The 16,543-nt window shown below is 43.3% G+C and overlaps 3 protein-coding genes across 3 annotated transcripts; 2 read left to right on the forward strand and 1 right to left on the reverse strand.

Moving 5' to 3' along the window:
* The first annotated feature begins 578 nt into the window (after positions 1–578).
* On the forward strand, positions 579–4,586 carry klf11b (Kruppel like factor 11b). The gene is made up of 4 exons (XM_080783458.1): positions 579–795; positions 1,659–1,949; positions 2,539–3,550; positions 3,757–4,586. The coding sequence occupies exons 1-4, from the start codon at positions 754–756 to the stop codon at positions 4,056–4,058; spliced, it is 1,647 nt and encodes a 548-aa protein (XP_080639584.1). The 5' UTR covers positions 579–753; the 3' UTR covers positions 4,059–4,586.
* A 1,771-nt stretch (positions 4,587–6,357) lies between these two features.
* Positions 6,358–9,017, forward strand: LOC308329286 (protein kintoun-like). The gene is made up of 2 exons (XM_080783519.1): positions 6,358–8,047; positions 8,427–9,017. Exons 1-2 carry the CDS (start codon positions 6,479–6,481, stop codon positions 8,766–8,768), a joined length of 1,911 nt encoding a protein of 636 aa, XP_080639645.1. The 5' UTR covers positions 6,358–6,478; the 3' UTR covers positions 8,769–9,017.
* Positions 9,018–9,138: 121 nt separating this feature from the next.
* Positions 9,139–14,838, reverse strand: lrr1 (leucine rich repeat protein 1). The gene is made up of 5 exons (XM_080783520.1): positions 14,083–14,838; positions 13,435–13,533; positions 11,295–11,547; positions 10,320–10,794; positions 9,139–10,028 (listed from the first exon to the last, which is right to left on the reverse strand). Exons 1-5 carry the CDS (start codon positions 14,263–14,265, stop codon positions 9,773–9,775), a joined length of 1,266 nt encoding a protein of 421 aa, XP_080639646.1. The 5' UTR covers positions 14,266–14,838; the 3' UTR covers positions 9,139–9,772.
* Between the last annotated feature and the right edge of the window lie 1,705 nt (positions 14,839–16,543).

The raw sequence follows: 16,543 nt of genomic DNA on the forward strand, positions 1-16,543 counted from the left end.
GAACGCTCCCATGGGGCCGGCCCGGTCCCGGCGAGCCGCCCCGCGTGGTTGAGAAATGACAGAGTGTGGGGGTCCCTCTACCTCTACTGTACTGTACTGCAAATCATCATATACTGTTAATATGTCTATGTGTGTGTGTGTGTGTGTGTGTTAGTGACACTTGGTTGTGAAAACAAACCAAAAGCTATTTTCGTGCTCGGACGGACACACAGCTGTCTATAGGAGTTTAGGTTGCACCACTCAAAAAAAAAAAGGGAAAAAAAGTAACGACGCAGCATGGCCAAAAAAACACGAGCGAAACCCGCGGCGGTTCCCTCTCTTCTCTCGGCACTGAGGCGACCTTTCGCCTAGTTCTCCGGCTCCCAGTTCATCGGGTTTACTCTGACACTGCTGACTCCCCCAGCACGCCCACCAACAGCCACGCACCCCGCTTCCTCCAACCGCCCAGCGACCATGCACTGTTCACGCGTTCTCTCCTCTCCCATTGGCCGGACGCTCACACACATTTGTTTTTCATTGGTGGCATGTTGCCACCCGCCGGTGTGTGTTGTGAGTTTTGTTTTCCTTTCCCTCCTCCCCATGTTTTACACACAGCTGAGAGAGAGCCGACCCAGACCCGCACAGTCAGTGACTGAAAAACCACTTCAACCCATTCAGGTTCTTCTCACTGACCGCAGGCGGACTACTATAGTAGCAAGACCTGCTCCTTTTGTTCCATAGTGGCTCTGACGGGAAAAGTGAGATACTTCTTCAATGCCTTCGCGGAAATTCATAGAGATGACAGACTCGTATGGGGTAAGATTAATTTAAATTGTGCGTCTTTGTTTTCGCGTCAGTCCAGTCAGTGGCATTGAGTTGCGTGGTTATTTCAGTGCGCATATGACTTGTTATGATGTAATTGTAACGTTACGTTAACCTGCCATTGAAACGTTACCATGCAATATGTGTGAAATCCAAAGCATCACCCTTGATTTGAGTGTAACGTGACATTTCTGTGATTAAAGAAGGGCAAACGTATTGCATTCTACTAGCCAGTTTTCTTTGTCATCATCACTGGTGAAATGTAGCATAATATAAATATAATCAACATTTTAATTTGAATGTATGCGGCATGGGCTACAAATTAAGGACAAGAAACATTTTTTCGTTTATTGAGGTTGGAATGGATGCATGCATAGTTAAACATTTTATTTTATTTTTACTAGCATTTAAAACAAAAGTTACTTACTTCCTGTCCTGATGAAAACCCTCCTTTATTGGGATTTCACATGGCTCATCTTGGGAGCACGTCACAGTGGTCTATATTTGGCAATGGGAGGCGTCTTGCCCAAGGCAAGCTGGGGTGGGGTGTAGTTTCACCCCCCCCCCCTTAAGTCCCTTACTGGCAACTGTGGCAAGGCTGTGCGGCTTTGCCCGAAATAAAGTCAAAACAATGAAGTGGTGACTGAGGTGAATTAGTGGCAAAAATTCAATATTTCCTGTTTGTTGTTTTTAATAAAACAGAATGCTTGTCTGGCATTGTGAGATGTCAAGCCTATACCTACTACAACATAATGCACAGATGTTTGAACTAACCATAACAACCCAACAATGTACAGTAACACCACATACCGCATTTGTATTTGTAATATGTTAACCGTTGTTTGATTGCCCTTCAGGCAGAACCTATGGCCCTATGTGGGTCCTACTTGAAGAGAAGAAGACATGACAGTGAGCAGTTCATCTCCAGTGGGGCCAGCAACAGTTCCTCCAGTCTGGAGTACACAGACCTAGAGGCAGCTGAAGCCCTGGTGTGTATGAGTTCCTGGGGTCAGGAGCCATTCCTCAGTGGACACAGACCGAACCCCTGCAAGCCCAGACCCCTCACCCCAGCTTCAGACTCTTGTGACTCCCCGCTACCCACAGAACTTCCAGAACCCCAAAAAGACTTTGTCTCCCTCTCCTCTCTGGTAAGAGATATACAATCTGGACCAATAGAGCTGTGCTTCATGTTTCAGGACTGATGGAGTTATGAACCTACCATAATAAGATAGATAGACCTATGGATGGATGGATCGGATAGATAGATAAAAGCTGGGGCATTGAAATGGGGGGGCTACACAAGTAGCCTACTGGGCTAATTAGTAAATAATATACTTGGGATCCAAGCTTTCCAAAATAAGCTTTCTCTTATCTATTTGCTATGTGTTTACTGAAAGCATTGGGTTTGCCGTTTTATGAACGGTGACCTGGACGGACAGGTGGGAGGTAATGTAGCTTGTTAACCGACAAGTTACAGTAAAGGTAGTTTGGACTTCACCCAGAACTCCTCTCAGCTTTGGGGGTTATAAATATCACAGTTTATAACTCAGAGAGTGGCCATTAGGTTTCTGTGTATACAGTATACTGGGTTTCTTATCTCTATAAACAACACTACTGTGAAAGCCAAAGAAAGAATGTTAATGTAGCAGCAGTACAGCCAACGTGTTATACATCAGTGATCTTCCTATATGAATCTTTCTCACGAGGCTTCTTCACCTGTCTCTTTCTTTTATCCAGTGTATGACTCCCCCCCACAGCCCCACCTTCACTGAGACTTCCAGTTCTGCCCAGTGTGCCCACCAGCCCAGCACCTCCCCAACAGGCAGACCGAGCTCCAGTTTGGCTGCATCCTCACATCGCTGTGGGTCTGGGGTTCAGCGACATGCCCTGTCCCCCATCGCTGAGAGGACCCCTCCCCTCCCCATTCCATCACAGCCCTGCAGGTCGATGGCAACCAGTGTCATTCGCCACACTGCAGACAGCATCCCCTACCAGCACCGCATTCCAGTGGCCCCCACTCCAGAGAAACACAGAGACACAGTAACGGCCGAGCCGATCTGCCAGCAACAGCAGCAGCAGCAGCAGCAACGTATGGTAAAGATGGAGCAAATTACCACACGGCCCACTCCTCCCGCCCCTTTCACACCTGCAGTACAAGTCATACAGACAGAGCCACAGGCCAATCCCTCGCAGCCCTGTAAGGACCGTACTGACCCCACTCCCATCAACACCCAGCTACTAAACGGCCCACCCACTCCCATTCACACAACCCTCTCAGCACCTCCAGTAACCAGCTCGCAAATCATCTGCCAGATGTTCCCTGTTAGCAGCCATTCAGGCATAATCTCAGCCTTCATCCCCTCAGCGGTTCAGACCTCCTGTGCTGGGTTGAGAACCACCACCACCACTACAGCCATTCTACCCCAGCCTCGCTCTGCCAGTGGCATCCCCGTCCAGCAGTCACTCATTATGGGCTCAGCAGTACCGCAGGGCACAGTGATGCTGGTTCTCCCTCAGTCCTCTGTCTCTCAGGCCTCACATTGCCCACAGACTGTCATGACCCTGGGCAATACCAAACTGCTACCTCTGGCCCCAGCCCCGGTCTATGTGCCAGCAGGGCCCTGCGGTGCCACAGTTGTCGCCAAGATGGACTTCTCCCGCAGGAGGAACTATGTGTGCAACTTCCCGGGCTGCAGGAAGACGTACTTCAAAAGTTCCCACCTCAAGGCCCACCTTCGAACACACACAGGTGAGTCTTGACAGCGTATCACAGGGCTTCTGTGCCCAAAAGTGACTGGTCTTGATGATCATATTATGAGTAATGCTGATGTCTTGTAGGATGAGAATGAACTCATGTCTCTGGAGAGGCACAACAACTTTTATTGTTTCTTTGTGACTCTGCAATGACTCACTTGCTGACTCCCTTTCCCCCGCTTTTCTCTCATGCTTCATTAGGTGAGAAGCCTTTCAGCTGTAGCTGGGACGGCTGTGACAAGAGGTTTGCCCGTTCCGATGAGCTGTCACGGCATAGGCGAACGCACACGGGCGAAAAGAAGTTTGTGTGTCCAGTCTGTGACAGGCGATTTATGCGCAGTGACCACCTGACCAAACATGCCCGCCGTCACATGACCACAAAGAAGATTCCTTCCTGGCAGGCTGAGGTTCGCGGCCTCAACAAAATCACCACAGGAAAGGCGACCTCTTTGAAACCTGCCCTTGCCACACTTGGAATGCTGGTACCTGCTGCTTCCCACTAAACAATGAACTCTCCTCCTTAAACAACCTACCTATGCCCAAGTTACCACAGGGACTTACTTGCTAGCAGCTAAGCACACATGGCTGCTGCTGTTTTACTCATGGAAAAAGAAATATGCACTGGACTCATTTTTTCCTCTACTGCTTATTTTGTACACGCATCTTTTTTTTCTCTCAAGATGTTTTTCTGTTTACTTTCATATAATGGATAAAATGTATGCACTCTTTTGCCAAAGCCTTTGTATGAAGTCTGTCTTACACATTTCAACCTCTGTCTCCAAACTCCCCCATGCCCTCAACCCTCCTTTTTTGTACTGATATTGGAATTAGTGTACAGTATGTATGTCTGTGAATGTATTATTGCGTGTTGTGCTATGAAATGCATAATGCATTTATCTGTCAAAACTGGGGAAAACATGCAACATAATGTAAAAGTGGCTATAAATCAGCATTATTATGATTATACACTACTGTCTAACTTTTCCTATTTAATACATATTTGTAATAAATGACAATAAGAACACACACAACACATGTTTTTGTCCATTCTTGGTTTGTGACTTGACCACTCCAGTAAAATCATCGAATCCAGGAAGGCTAATACATCATTGAAAATACGGGACGCAGGTCCAGTCAGCGCTACTTGCTTCATCGTCATCATCGTGCTGAATTGGGAGTTGAGTGGGACCATACCACATCCTGTGTGCGCGTCATGTTGTGTAACCCTCCATCCCTCCCTCTTATGGTCAGCTGAAACGTCCTGCTGAATGTGCTGACTGGCCTCTGGGCAGCTTCCTGTTGGGTAAATGAATTTTTGCCTGTAATGAAAGCTCTTCAGTTGAAACCACTAGGGGATGTTCACCCTCAGCCAAACTATTTCAGAAGGAGCCAGGACAGACAAAGGGGCCTTTTTCTGTATAAACTCTCGTCAAGATTATGTTTGTTTAACACAGTCCAACTGGTCTAATTCCAAATCCAAACAAATGGGGGAAAAAATGTATTATACGGAGTCCAGAGTGGCATATTATGGCACAAAACCAATAAAATATATATTCTACTCTACAAATAATGTTTTGATTTCACTGTAAGATGGAGGATAAATATTGTCTCAAATAGTGGCTTTCTTCATTAATCAACTATTTGACACTCGTCCATATTCAAAACTCATTTAGGCTGTTTTTAGACAGTGCATGCCATGCACCCTCCTTAGTCATGACTCATTACCCTAAAACTGGTTTGTAAAATGAGGAACACTTTTCCCCTCATCTCCTTGTGAGCATGCTGGTGCTCACAAACCCATAATAAAGTCTTCGAACCAGAATGTTCTATGTTACGTAATTATAATGGAGCCGAATAGAAGAGGTTAACCAAGGACAGATTTTGACTCTGTGTATGCTGCTACAAAGAAATCACAAGGCAGCCACCACCCACCAGGCATGCATGCCAGGCAATCGTTTGTGAATTTTATTTCGACCTAGTCTGTGTTTCTTTTTTTGCACTAAGCTTTACATAATGTAACTTGATGTTTTGCAAAATAAAATAAAATAAAATAAAATAAAATAAAATAAAATAAAATAAAATAAAATAAAATAAAATAAAATAAAATAAAATAAAATAAAATAAAATAAAATAAAATAAAATACAACCTCGCCCCACCTCGTAAAATTTGGAACGGAGGTATTGATTGACTTTCACAACTGAGTGATCAACAGAAACTGCAACATTCTCGCGCGCGCGCGCGCACACACACACACACACACACACACACACACACACACACACACACACACACACACACACACACACACACACACACACACACACCGACTACACTCCTTCCAATGAGAGTGTGAGAAATATCAACTGTCGGGGGGTGCGACCAATAAGGTCTCTTGGTGGATTCCCTCCCCTTTGCCTTACTGACCGACATACTCCATCTGGCTGGGTGCCATGCCTCTAGTGGTAAACAGCGACATCTGATGGGAAGCTAAAATTGTTCAACAAAGGTAACCCATTCATTTTTACACACATTAACGGGTGTTTTCGTACAAAGAAACTAATTAGATGTAATGTATTCAACGTCAACGTGCTCCAAGGCCTCCAGCCAGGTCTGGATCGAGCGAGTGATCATCAGATATATATGTTTCTCGTCGCAAAGGCGCTGTTGTTGTTAATTGCCATGGTTATATCAACATCACTTTTCAGCAAACAGAGGGTCAGCGAACGATCGTCGTTTTTAAACGTATTGTCCAATTTTGAGTAAACATCAACGTAATGGGATTTTAATTTTATTGTATATAATGTACTAAAGCCAGCTTGCAACCGTTTGTGTGGTAAACTCACTTCTTATTTGTTTGCTATTATTCGTTTACAGTTGGGAAATTACAACGTAGCCTACGTTTTCCTCTGCACCACCATCACCATGGAGTTCGGAGAAAAGTTAAAGGACCTTAATATGACAGTGGACGAAATCGACAGATTCACGAAGGCTTTCAGAGACGAGAAGTTCAAAGGAATGTTGCTTGATTACGCCCGAGAGTTATCAGACCCCGATAACAAGAAAAAATATGAAGAGGAAATCAAACTGTTAGAACAGGAGAGAGGAAATGACATTGATTTTATCCACGTAGAACCATTTCGAGTTCTCAGGACGAGTATGAACGGCAATCAGAAGTGCTTCATCAACATCTGTGGCAGCAACAAAATTGGAAAACCTGAATTCAAATGGGGAGTGACAGAGGACGGCAGGAGGGGGCAGCATTGGTCCCTACCCCACAGTTTGACCCCTGGAAGACAAGACAGAGATCCAAAGGGAAACAAGTTCATGATCTATGATGTTGTGTTCCACCCTGACAGCATTCACCTCGCTAGCAAGAACAAACGGTTCATGAGTATGGTGGCCAACACAGCCATTCAGGGAATCCAAGAGAGTTTCACGGTGAGTCTTGATGAAAAGAACACGAGAGAGTTGAAAATCAAGTACAAAGGTAGTCCTCAGCCTTGTGTGATTCGAAAACCCATTCCTGGCTTTGTACAAAAGGAGCCCCCAGCACAGTCTGACCCGCTTGCTTTTCCATACCCTGAAAAAAACCCTGACACAGCGACGACTGAGTCAACAGAGACAAAAGTAAATGACACAAAACCCAAGGCTCTCCACATCCAACCACAGACACCCAAGGAGGCAACAGCACCCAACTACACATTAAAATACAGATCGTTCATTGACCTGCAGGACTTCAGATGTTCCCGAGACTCAGGCCGGAGTCCCAGGCCCAGGGAAATAGTTGTCACAATTGACATGCCCTTACTGAAATCAGCCAGGGATGCTACCTTGGAGATAAATAATAAAACTCTACTGCTGAAGTCCAACAAACCAGCCTATAGACTGGAGCTTCCCTTGGCATATCCTGTGGATGAAGATAAAGGTGAAGCCAAGTTCAACAAACAGAAAGGACAGCTCACCATCACACTGCCTGTTTTGCCTTCCAACGAGACTTTACATTTTTTTCAAACTGTCAGTGACTGCGAGAGAGAGGACAAATGGAATGAGCAAGAGAAGGAAGGTGAGAAAGATGAAGGCCATGGGAATGGGGAGCAAGTAGTGGAAATGGCAGAAAGAGAAGAGAGAGATGGTGAGATATGTGACCAAGCAGCACAACACGACGATGCCTGCGGTACAGTTTCACCAGGTGATGATACTGTCCATCACATAGGTCCGTCTACTGTAGAGGGAAACACAGAAACGGTTGATGGGAAGCGAGTGACTAATTCCCGTGCCAGTTGCCGTGGGCTCCACGTCAATGGAAAGCAGCCCATCTCAAACCTGAGCAATGAAGAAGATATGGCTGAACAGTCCAGTTGCATGGAAGATGAGAGAAGAGAAAGTCCAGAGTCAGACTATTCAGAGCCAAATGACTCCATGAAAATGTCAGAGGTCAATGAAGAGACAGTCACAGCAGAGAAAGATGCTTCAAATGGAAGTCTGAATAAGGTGGGTGATACATACAGCAATTTAGGTTTGACTCAAAGTCAGTGTTTTTTTTTTTACTTAAGTAAAGGTATCAATTCTGCAATGTAGAAATACATTATTACTCTGCAACCTTGCTTAAAGTAACTAGTAACTAAAGTATTAAAATAACTGTAGTGGAGTAAAAGTACAATACTGTATTTGTCACTAAGATATAGTGGGAGTAAAAGTAAAAGTATAGAACATTGGAAATACTCCAGTAAAGTACAGTACTTGAGTAAATGTACTTCCCACCACTGCTCAAAGGGGTATGCACATGGCAGTGAATTTAGCTTTGCTCCATCCATTATTGCATACAGAATATAATCCTAAATGTGCCTTCTGTTTATTCATTTGATTATAGGTGGAAACACGGGCATCGTTTACTAATGAGATATCGAGTGAAACAGCCCAAATGGCCGTAGTGTCTGCCATGGCACAGGGCCCAGACCACAGTAACCAAACTAAAGATGGCAGCATGTCCCTGGTAACGGAGATCAGAGAGATGCCTGTTGAGGAGGAGGATATTGATGAAGGTGACCTGCCACGAGAGCAGACCTCCCCCCCATCCCTGGACTGCAACAGGAAGCCCCCACCAGTCTTGCTGAGAGAAACCAATGAGGACGGAGGTGAGACGCTCATTAGTGATCATTCTACATCTGCTCGGCTCTCCTTCCAAAATTCCTTGTTGTATGAACTAGACTGACGTATGTTTTTAAATAGTCTGCAATGTTATTCATGTCTTTGCATTTATTAAAATGCTGCCAGCCGTTAATAACCAATAATGCTCATTATAACACAATTAATTATACTTGTTATATACAGTATAATTTGTTTCCAACTTTGAGGATATTGATTTTATGCTACATCATTTGTTAGCACAATATACAATGTATACAGTATATATGTGGTACTGGAAAATATCAGGTTAAATCCATGCATCAAATTGTGATCTGAAATTCTGAATAAAAATTGAGAAATGTATCTTTTTGTTCATTTGAAAAAGGAACTTAAATGTAAAATGACCATCAACACATCAATCTTAAAGCATACATTATGACACATGACAGGACAAATAATATTAAAACTTTATTTAATCTTTCAAATGTTTAGAAATATGGACCATCGACCATAAAACCAGCTCCCTTAAGGCAAATCCTATAAACCTGAAGTGCTGTGTTCAGGAAAACAAAATATAAAATTCATCTCTAACTTACAGTACTTTCCTTATATGTTGGAAGTTCTGGTTCAAGGCTACCAATTTTGTGAGCACAGTAAAGGCAGTTGCGCCTCAGTGCAAAATAAATGCCTTCTATTGCCGTGTTATATTTGTTGACTTGACAGTACATACAGAAACTACTGGCATTTCCTCTTACCACCATCTTTGACACGTGAGAACCCTATTAAATATTAAATCCTACAATGAAACAGGCAGCTTGAAGTGCTTTATATAACAAAGCTGAAAACAAGTCAATACTGTCCTTTGCCAAATGGTATCGTATTGCCTGAGAAACTGGCATTTACTGCTCTTGTAACACTGCAAACTCTTCCTCATTCTTGCACAAGCATCGCATGACGTCTTTTCCTGCATCTCTTTCTCAAGTTGTGGGTGTGAATGTACAGCTCAGTTCAGCTTGACAAACATGTTTGTGTTCGCTGATCAATGCCAATGGCCAATGTTAATTTGCAAAAAGCACCACTCGTTTCTTCTCATCTCATTCCCCTCTGAAGGCAGTTGTCCAAGAATTCAGAGTAGCATGAGAGGGAGCAGAAGTGGTGCAGAACCGGTGCGTCAGTTCCTCCCATGTCGTCCACCAGAACCACTGTGTGGGACACTTGGTGGAGGTTCATGCTTACTGCAGTTTTGATGAAAAAGTTGACACAGACTTGGCCACAGTCGCAGGTTTTAGCTACTTCAAGGTCCCGGCACAAGTGGGCTGGGATGAGGTGAGGTCCATACGGTATTCTGTAGGACAGACCCGAGAAATGAAGGTTAGGATAATTCTGACATGGTGGTGTGATTAAGAATACATTGCAGAAGAGGAGGCACAAGACACGCACATCCTTAGTACCTTAGGCTGGGTGCCGGTTCAAATAAAGTCACAGATCAAGAATAAAAATGTCTGCACACCATTTTCAGCAGCCCTTCCTCAGACTTTCACATTTCATTCTTGATCTAAGAATACACTGCATACACTGAAATCAGACCATGAATATCAATATACATCATGTCAATATACAACTTAACAAATCTGACCTGAGGTTGACCACAGCCCTGGAGGCCATCTCCCGCAGTGGGAGAGGGAAGGTGAGGTGGATGGTGTGGTCCAGAGGGTTCGGCTGGGTGAACGGGTTCCCAAAAAGGTCCAAGTTCTCAAGACTCAGCCTGCGGAAGTCACTCGGTAACAAAGCCAGCTGGTTGTGCGCCGCAGACAGGAATCTTAGTTTGGAGAGTCGGCCGATGCGAAAGGGCAGCCACACGAGCTTGTTGTCATCCAGTTTCAGTCTGACAAGTTCCCGGAGTTGGCAGAACTGAGCGGGAAGGCCTTGCAGTCGGTTCTGGCTGAGGTCCAGGTGCTGCAATGTCTTCTGCAGTGTGGACAAACAAAGGGCCTCGCTGAAGCTATCCAAGTGGTTGTTATGGAGGATCAGCTCCGCTAGGCAGCTAAGGTCACCGATAGTGGCCGGCAGCTTCTTGATGTGGTTATTACTTAGGTCTAGCTTGTGGAGAGCTGGAAAACAAAAGGTAGTGATAGCTAATTAAGCTAAATGACATGAATACAAAGACATTGATGACAGAACCATAGTGACAGAGTAGCAGAGAAGCTATTTGGCAATAACTGTAAGGTGAAGCACAGGGTCAGTCCTCACAATAGCACAATGTTTAAACCATTCATCAGCATTATTGCTAAGACTATAGATGCCTATCGAGCCATTCTCTGGAAAATAAAACATTAAAAAAAGTGAGGGGCGCTCTTATCATACATCATCCAGTCATTGTCAATGGGAATTTAATTTTAACTTTGTGTAGGACAAAAATAGCCAATTTGCTCGTCTACATATAATGTAAATTCTCCATCCATTGAATAGGAGGGGCACCCCTCAAACAAAATGTCAAAAGTAAACCATGATGTAAAGACAAATCATCCTACAAAATACACAGAAGTTATGAGAAAAAATCTTCTGCTTTGTCACGTGTACAACTACACACTGGTCGTGCACTGCACTCTACCTTTAAGAGACAGCATGCGCATGTCCACACGTGACAGCTTGCAGTAAGACACCTGGAGTTGTTCCAGGGAGTAGGGGAAGTTGGACGTGAGTGGGTAGTCCTTCTTGGAAACGATTGTAAGTTTCTTCTTGGGTTTCTCGACATCTCTGGCACGAACGGGGGTAAGCGTGGAGAGAGGGAGGCTGCTGGTGTCACTTCCTCGGTCTGCCAAACGGGCAGCTGAAAGGAAGTTCTTCAAGCTGTTTGCGTCAGCCTATGCACATCAAACAAAATGAAAACATATATATGTGATGTGATCACTTCATTCATAGACAGTGTCCTGCCATTACTGTCTTGTCTGTAAAGAGAAAGCAAATATATTCGCTCTATGATGGGTTGGGGTTGGATGCATGACACTGCAAAAAGATATGCAAGCATCAAAAACTTTGTGCAATAGAATAGCTTGTCTCAAAAGATTATGACGCAGTTTCTACGTCTGAATAATATGAACAACCAGGGGAAATTGCATGTATGTCCACAGCCCGTTTAGTCACCAACTCATTGACAGTCAAGACTGTTTGGATGTATTAAGCCAGAATAATATTCAGTTGCACATGGGTGTGCAACGCAACAGACTACGATTATAAGTACTGAATAATGTGAATATATTATTATAAGAACAATACAGCTGATTATTATCAGCGCTGATGCACTCTGAGCTTGTAGATCAGTTACTTTCGGTCTGCAACTAAGTATAACTCTGGCTTTACCCTCAATGTCATGGGTTGGGCTGTGTTTGGAATGGATCTAGGTGAGAGGTCAGTATTCCTCCAAAACAACTGAGAGGTACAGTACACATGCACAACCAATAGGAACAATGAGAAGGCCCTGCAGTCTCCTGCCCACATAATCTGAACAGCATAACAGTACCGTACAATCAGCATAAAAATAGTTGGTACCAGTTACAGAGTACAATCTAGTAAAATGGAAGAAAATTAAAGGCTTGACTGCCCGCAGGTAGGAGGTGCATTCACATCCAGTGTGTAATGTTATCTGGTTGTTTATCTGATAACTTGCCACAGTGGAATGTTGGGTTTTCCGTTCAGTCTTGTTTGGTTCTTGGTTTACAAAGCTAAATGTCAGTGACTTTAACTAAATGAACTCCAGAAGCCCTATTCTTGGCATAAAATTGGACAAAAATAGGTTAACATTTAACAAAAACTTGTTGTCTAAAGATTGTCTATTTTCTGTGAAGAGATTTGTTGTAGAGGAAAAGAAGGAGGGGGCCTAGTAGGTTATAGACCCCAGGGGGACCACTTAGTTCACCATGAGGGCAATATTCCTTTGAGCTCACTCCCTGAAGGAGACTGGAAGATGAAAGTTTGTCCAATGTCCACCACGCACTCCTTTCCTATTGACACTTTGTCTGCATGCTGTATATCCACAATGCACTGTTTCAGAGGTCTATATTTAGAGTGTTGTGTGGCGTTTAATGCATCTTAATCTTAATGTATAGACGAATCCATGGAGCGCTGCCCTGGGTGCAACCATAACTGCGGAGTCAATCAGCTTTTTTTGATGCTAGTTACAATACTCGTTCACATATGTATTTACGGTAGATTGGCTTGAACTTGACCACAAATGCCAAGAATGTTATTTAGAAAGCATGTTGTGTAGACACATGCTAGATTTGATGTTTTCCTGGTATCCTAGTTTCTTTGCGCTATACTTATGTGAGCATTTACCCTAGCTTTCGTTTGTTGACTAAGGTTATTTTTCTTATAATTTACTCTGATCTCACTGGGGTTGGGATCCTTTAGGATTTTAATGAGGTTTCAAATAGACCTACTGTTAGTCTTGAACTGTGAGAATGTACAAATGGAACCAAACTGTCAGAGTTATTTGGTGGCCCCCCTTGAAATTAAATAGTTTGATAGAACCACCAGTGTTGTAATATAGCATGAAGTCCACATACCAGCTCTCACAGTGTCATAAAAAACGGTTCCAAATGTGATGGAAGCAATTCCGGTTCCTCAATGTTGGATCCGGTTCCAGATCCCAACCCGAGATCTCACACTAAGTTGCTCTGGATAAGTGTCTGATAATTAAAAACAATATATATAGCTAAATTATAAATTGTATGTTGGATGAGATCTTGTACCTTGCTCAAACATATGTCAACAGCAGGCTCCTTTAATCTCACAGTGGCTTTGCCTTCATCCACGAACCATGAGAAGAACTTCTCTATGTTGTCTTTGAGCTGGGAGGGAAAGATGGTAAACATTAGAGGGGAATAATGAAAGATTACACTTTACACAAAAGTAAGAGACAGTTGCTACTTGCTCACCATCTCTATTCCTAAGAAGGGTGAATCACTCATTGAACAAGTCTAGACAAACACTTTGGCTAGAAAATATAGTGTGCATTATCGTTAAGCTTGCCAACATCATCTTGTGTGAATTGTTAGGTTAGCAGCACAGTTTTGATAGCCAGCCAGTGGCTCAGGCGGCACCCACTTGGGAATCAGATGGTTCCCGGGTTTGATCTCCCCTTCATGTGTTATGCCAAAGCGTCCTTGAGCAAGACACTGAACCCTAACTGCTAAGCAGCTGGTGCCTTGCATGGTTATCTCTGTGATCTGTGTGTAATGGGTGAATTCTACAACTGTCGTTGGTGATGGAGAGTGAATTATTTTTTTGCCAGGGACACCCTGGGAACCCCCGGAATCAACTCTGGGGGTCCCTGGAACGGAACCCTTCAACCCTCTTTGAGAAACACTGTGATTGACTTTAGTACCACCTGCACTCACCTTGTACTTCGACCCTGCCCTGTCCTTCGCCGTGCAGATCATCAGAAATATACTGTTGCGTTGAGAGGTCTTGTCTATGTGTTTGCCAATGGACAGAACTGCCCTCGCCCCCTTCCCACGATTCTTCATACCAAAGGTGGGAAGCATCCGATTCACCACCTCGACATCACACTGCAACTTCATTGCACCAAAATATAGACTGCTTCTAGACTAGGTAGATCGAGAATCAAGACTTAACCGAGAAGAATACGCAAGGTAGTAAACACAACGTCACACACATGCACACAAAGATAACTCCAACACGCAAACATTGACATTCGTGGAAGTCATGGATGTCAACAAGGCTTGCTGAATTATTAGCCTACCAAAACAGCGTCAGTCCTATACTCGCACAATTATTTTTAAACGATCGTCAAGAATGTCCCGAGCTGACTAAACGGTTTACATTACGTGAATATACGCTGATTTGTACCTGGTCAAAGTCAACAAAAAGCCACGTATGTTTACTTATTTGCTGTAAAACTAGCCTAATGGTAGCTGCAGCAGCAAGCAAACCGCGCGAGGGAAGTGAACTGACAACAACAATGGCGCGCTCGTTATGTTCATATGTTGTTCCGTGTAGAGCGAGAGGGGCTGGTGGTGACTGATGGCATTTGGGCACCTCGATCGATGTAAATCGGCTATTCTGTCCAAAATGGTAAATAATAAAAACGGTATTAATTTATGTAAAGTATACATGATGTGAACATGCACATCATTATCACTCAGACTTAACTTTTTTTCACCTTGTTGTTTATGCCCTAGCCCTGGTCCTATGCTTACAGCGAACACTCGCTGTAAGCATTGGACCAGGGCTATTTATGCCCCAAAATGACTGGATATACAGTTGTTTAGACCTTAATTGTCAAATGTTTAAGCATGTTATAATCATGTATTTTGTATATACTTTACCTAATATATTATATATTGTTGTAGCATGTTGGGAAAAAAATACCAATTTAACACCAAGGTGTCCACTCTTCCTGGGAATACAAAGAAGTGGGTCCCTGTCTATGGTCCCCTACAACTCTAGTGCCCTATAGTGCACACTTGACCATGCACTTGACCGGTTGCGAATATTGTGTAATGTGTTCATTCATAGTGGCGAGTCCAAAAATCGGTTTACCTTCCTTGACCTCAGCCTGGCTACCGTAGTATAACCATCAACCAACAACACTGGACCACATTGACGCGCTGCCGCTGACACGGTTTGCTAAATCAAACGTCCCACAAGAAGATGCCACAATCCTGGCTGCAAGTTCCTGTTGAATCACTTAGGTATATTCGTGCTAATAAAATATCGCGAATATTGCCTTTGAGATCAATGTGTGCGTGTGCGGTAGACGGTAGTACTGTATAGTATTAGTTTTATATCTTCCATGACACAGCAAGAAATACATTTTCTGAAGAATAAACATATCACTCTGCAACAGCGTCATCTAGCGGTCATTTTGTAGAAGTGCTTCTCAAGGTTTCATTATAGGAAAAGGCTGAAGTGGGCAAGAGTGATTTTATTGTTAGGACCGTTTAGGCATAGTTGTACTGAGGTTAGATTTAGGGTTACCGTATATTAAGGTTAGGTTTAGGCACAGTAAAGGTTAGGATTAAGGCTAGTTTTACTGAAATTAGTTTTGGGCTAAGGTTATGATTTAGGACTAGGCATATTCTAAGGTGCTCAGTCTTCCAAAGTCTGGTGCACACATATCCTTAGGGCTCCATTTTCGTCACCGCTAAACCCCTTATCCCTAAACTTCTTTGCCTTTTTTACTATTTTGCAAAACATTTTTGAATAGTTCCAACTGTCTACATTGACACGTTGTGATCTTGTAGACTGGCCATTTTAACAATTCAAAAATGTTTAGCAAAATAGTAAAAAAAAAGGCAAAGAAGTTTAGGGATAAGGGGTTTAGCGGTGACGAAAATGGAGCCCTTAGTGCCCATTCTTCTCTAGTGCCACTGCCAAGTCACCCCCCCCAAAATGGTGCCCAGATTTCCTGTATTCATTATAAATGCCTGCTTACATTCAGCTATAGGTCAACACTTGATTGTGGTTTGATACTTCTTTGTCTCCTCTTCCTCTGATTTCTGCTTATTTATATTTCATATCACATAATGATATAAGCACACATTCATTCAATGCTATTCTCTGATATTCTTTATTGAACCTCTTTGGTTCCAACTTGCCATCAACTGATAGTCCAACATACAACACATTGGAAAATAACATGCAATCCGTAGGGTAGTACTAGTAGTATACCAGAAGTTAGTCTGTCAAACACCTTCTATACATATAGAATGTATTTAGATCAGTTATCTATACTATAGTATAGCTGCTAGCATATATCTATCAATACACACACAGATTTACCTTATATACTGTAATGTCAATATAAAAGTAGATGTGATATTGTTCCCCAAATTT

This window comes from Protomyctophum bolini, assembly GCF_963924005.1.
Source record: "Protomyctophum bolini genome assembly, chromosome: 15".
Classification (NCBI taxonomy): Eukaryota; Metazoa; Chordata; class Actinopteri; order Myctophiformes; family Myctophidae; genus Protomyctophum; species Protomyctophum bolini.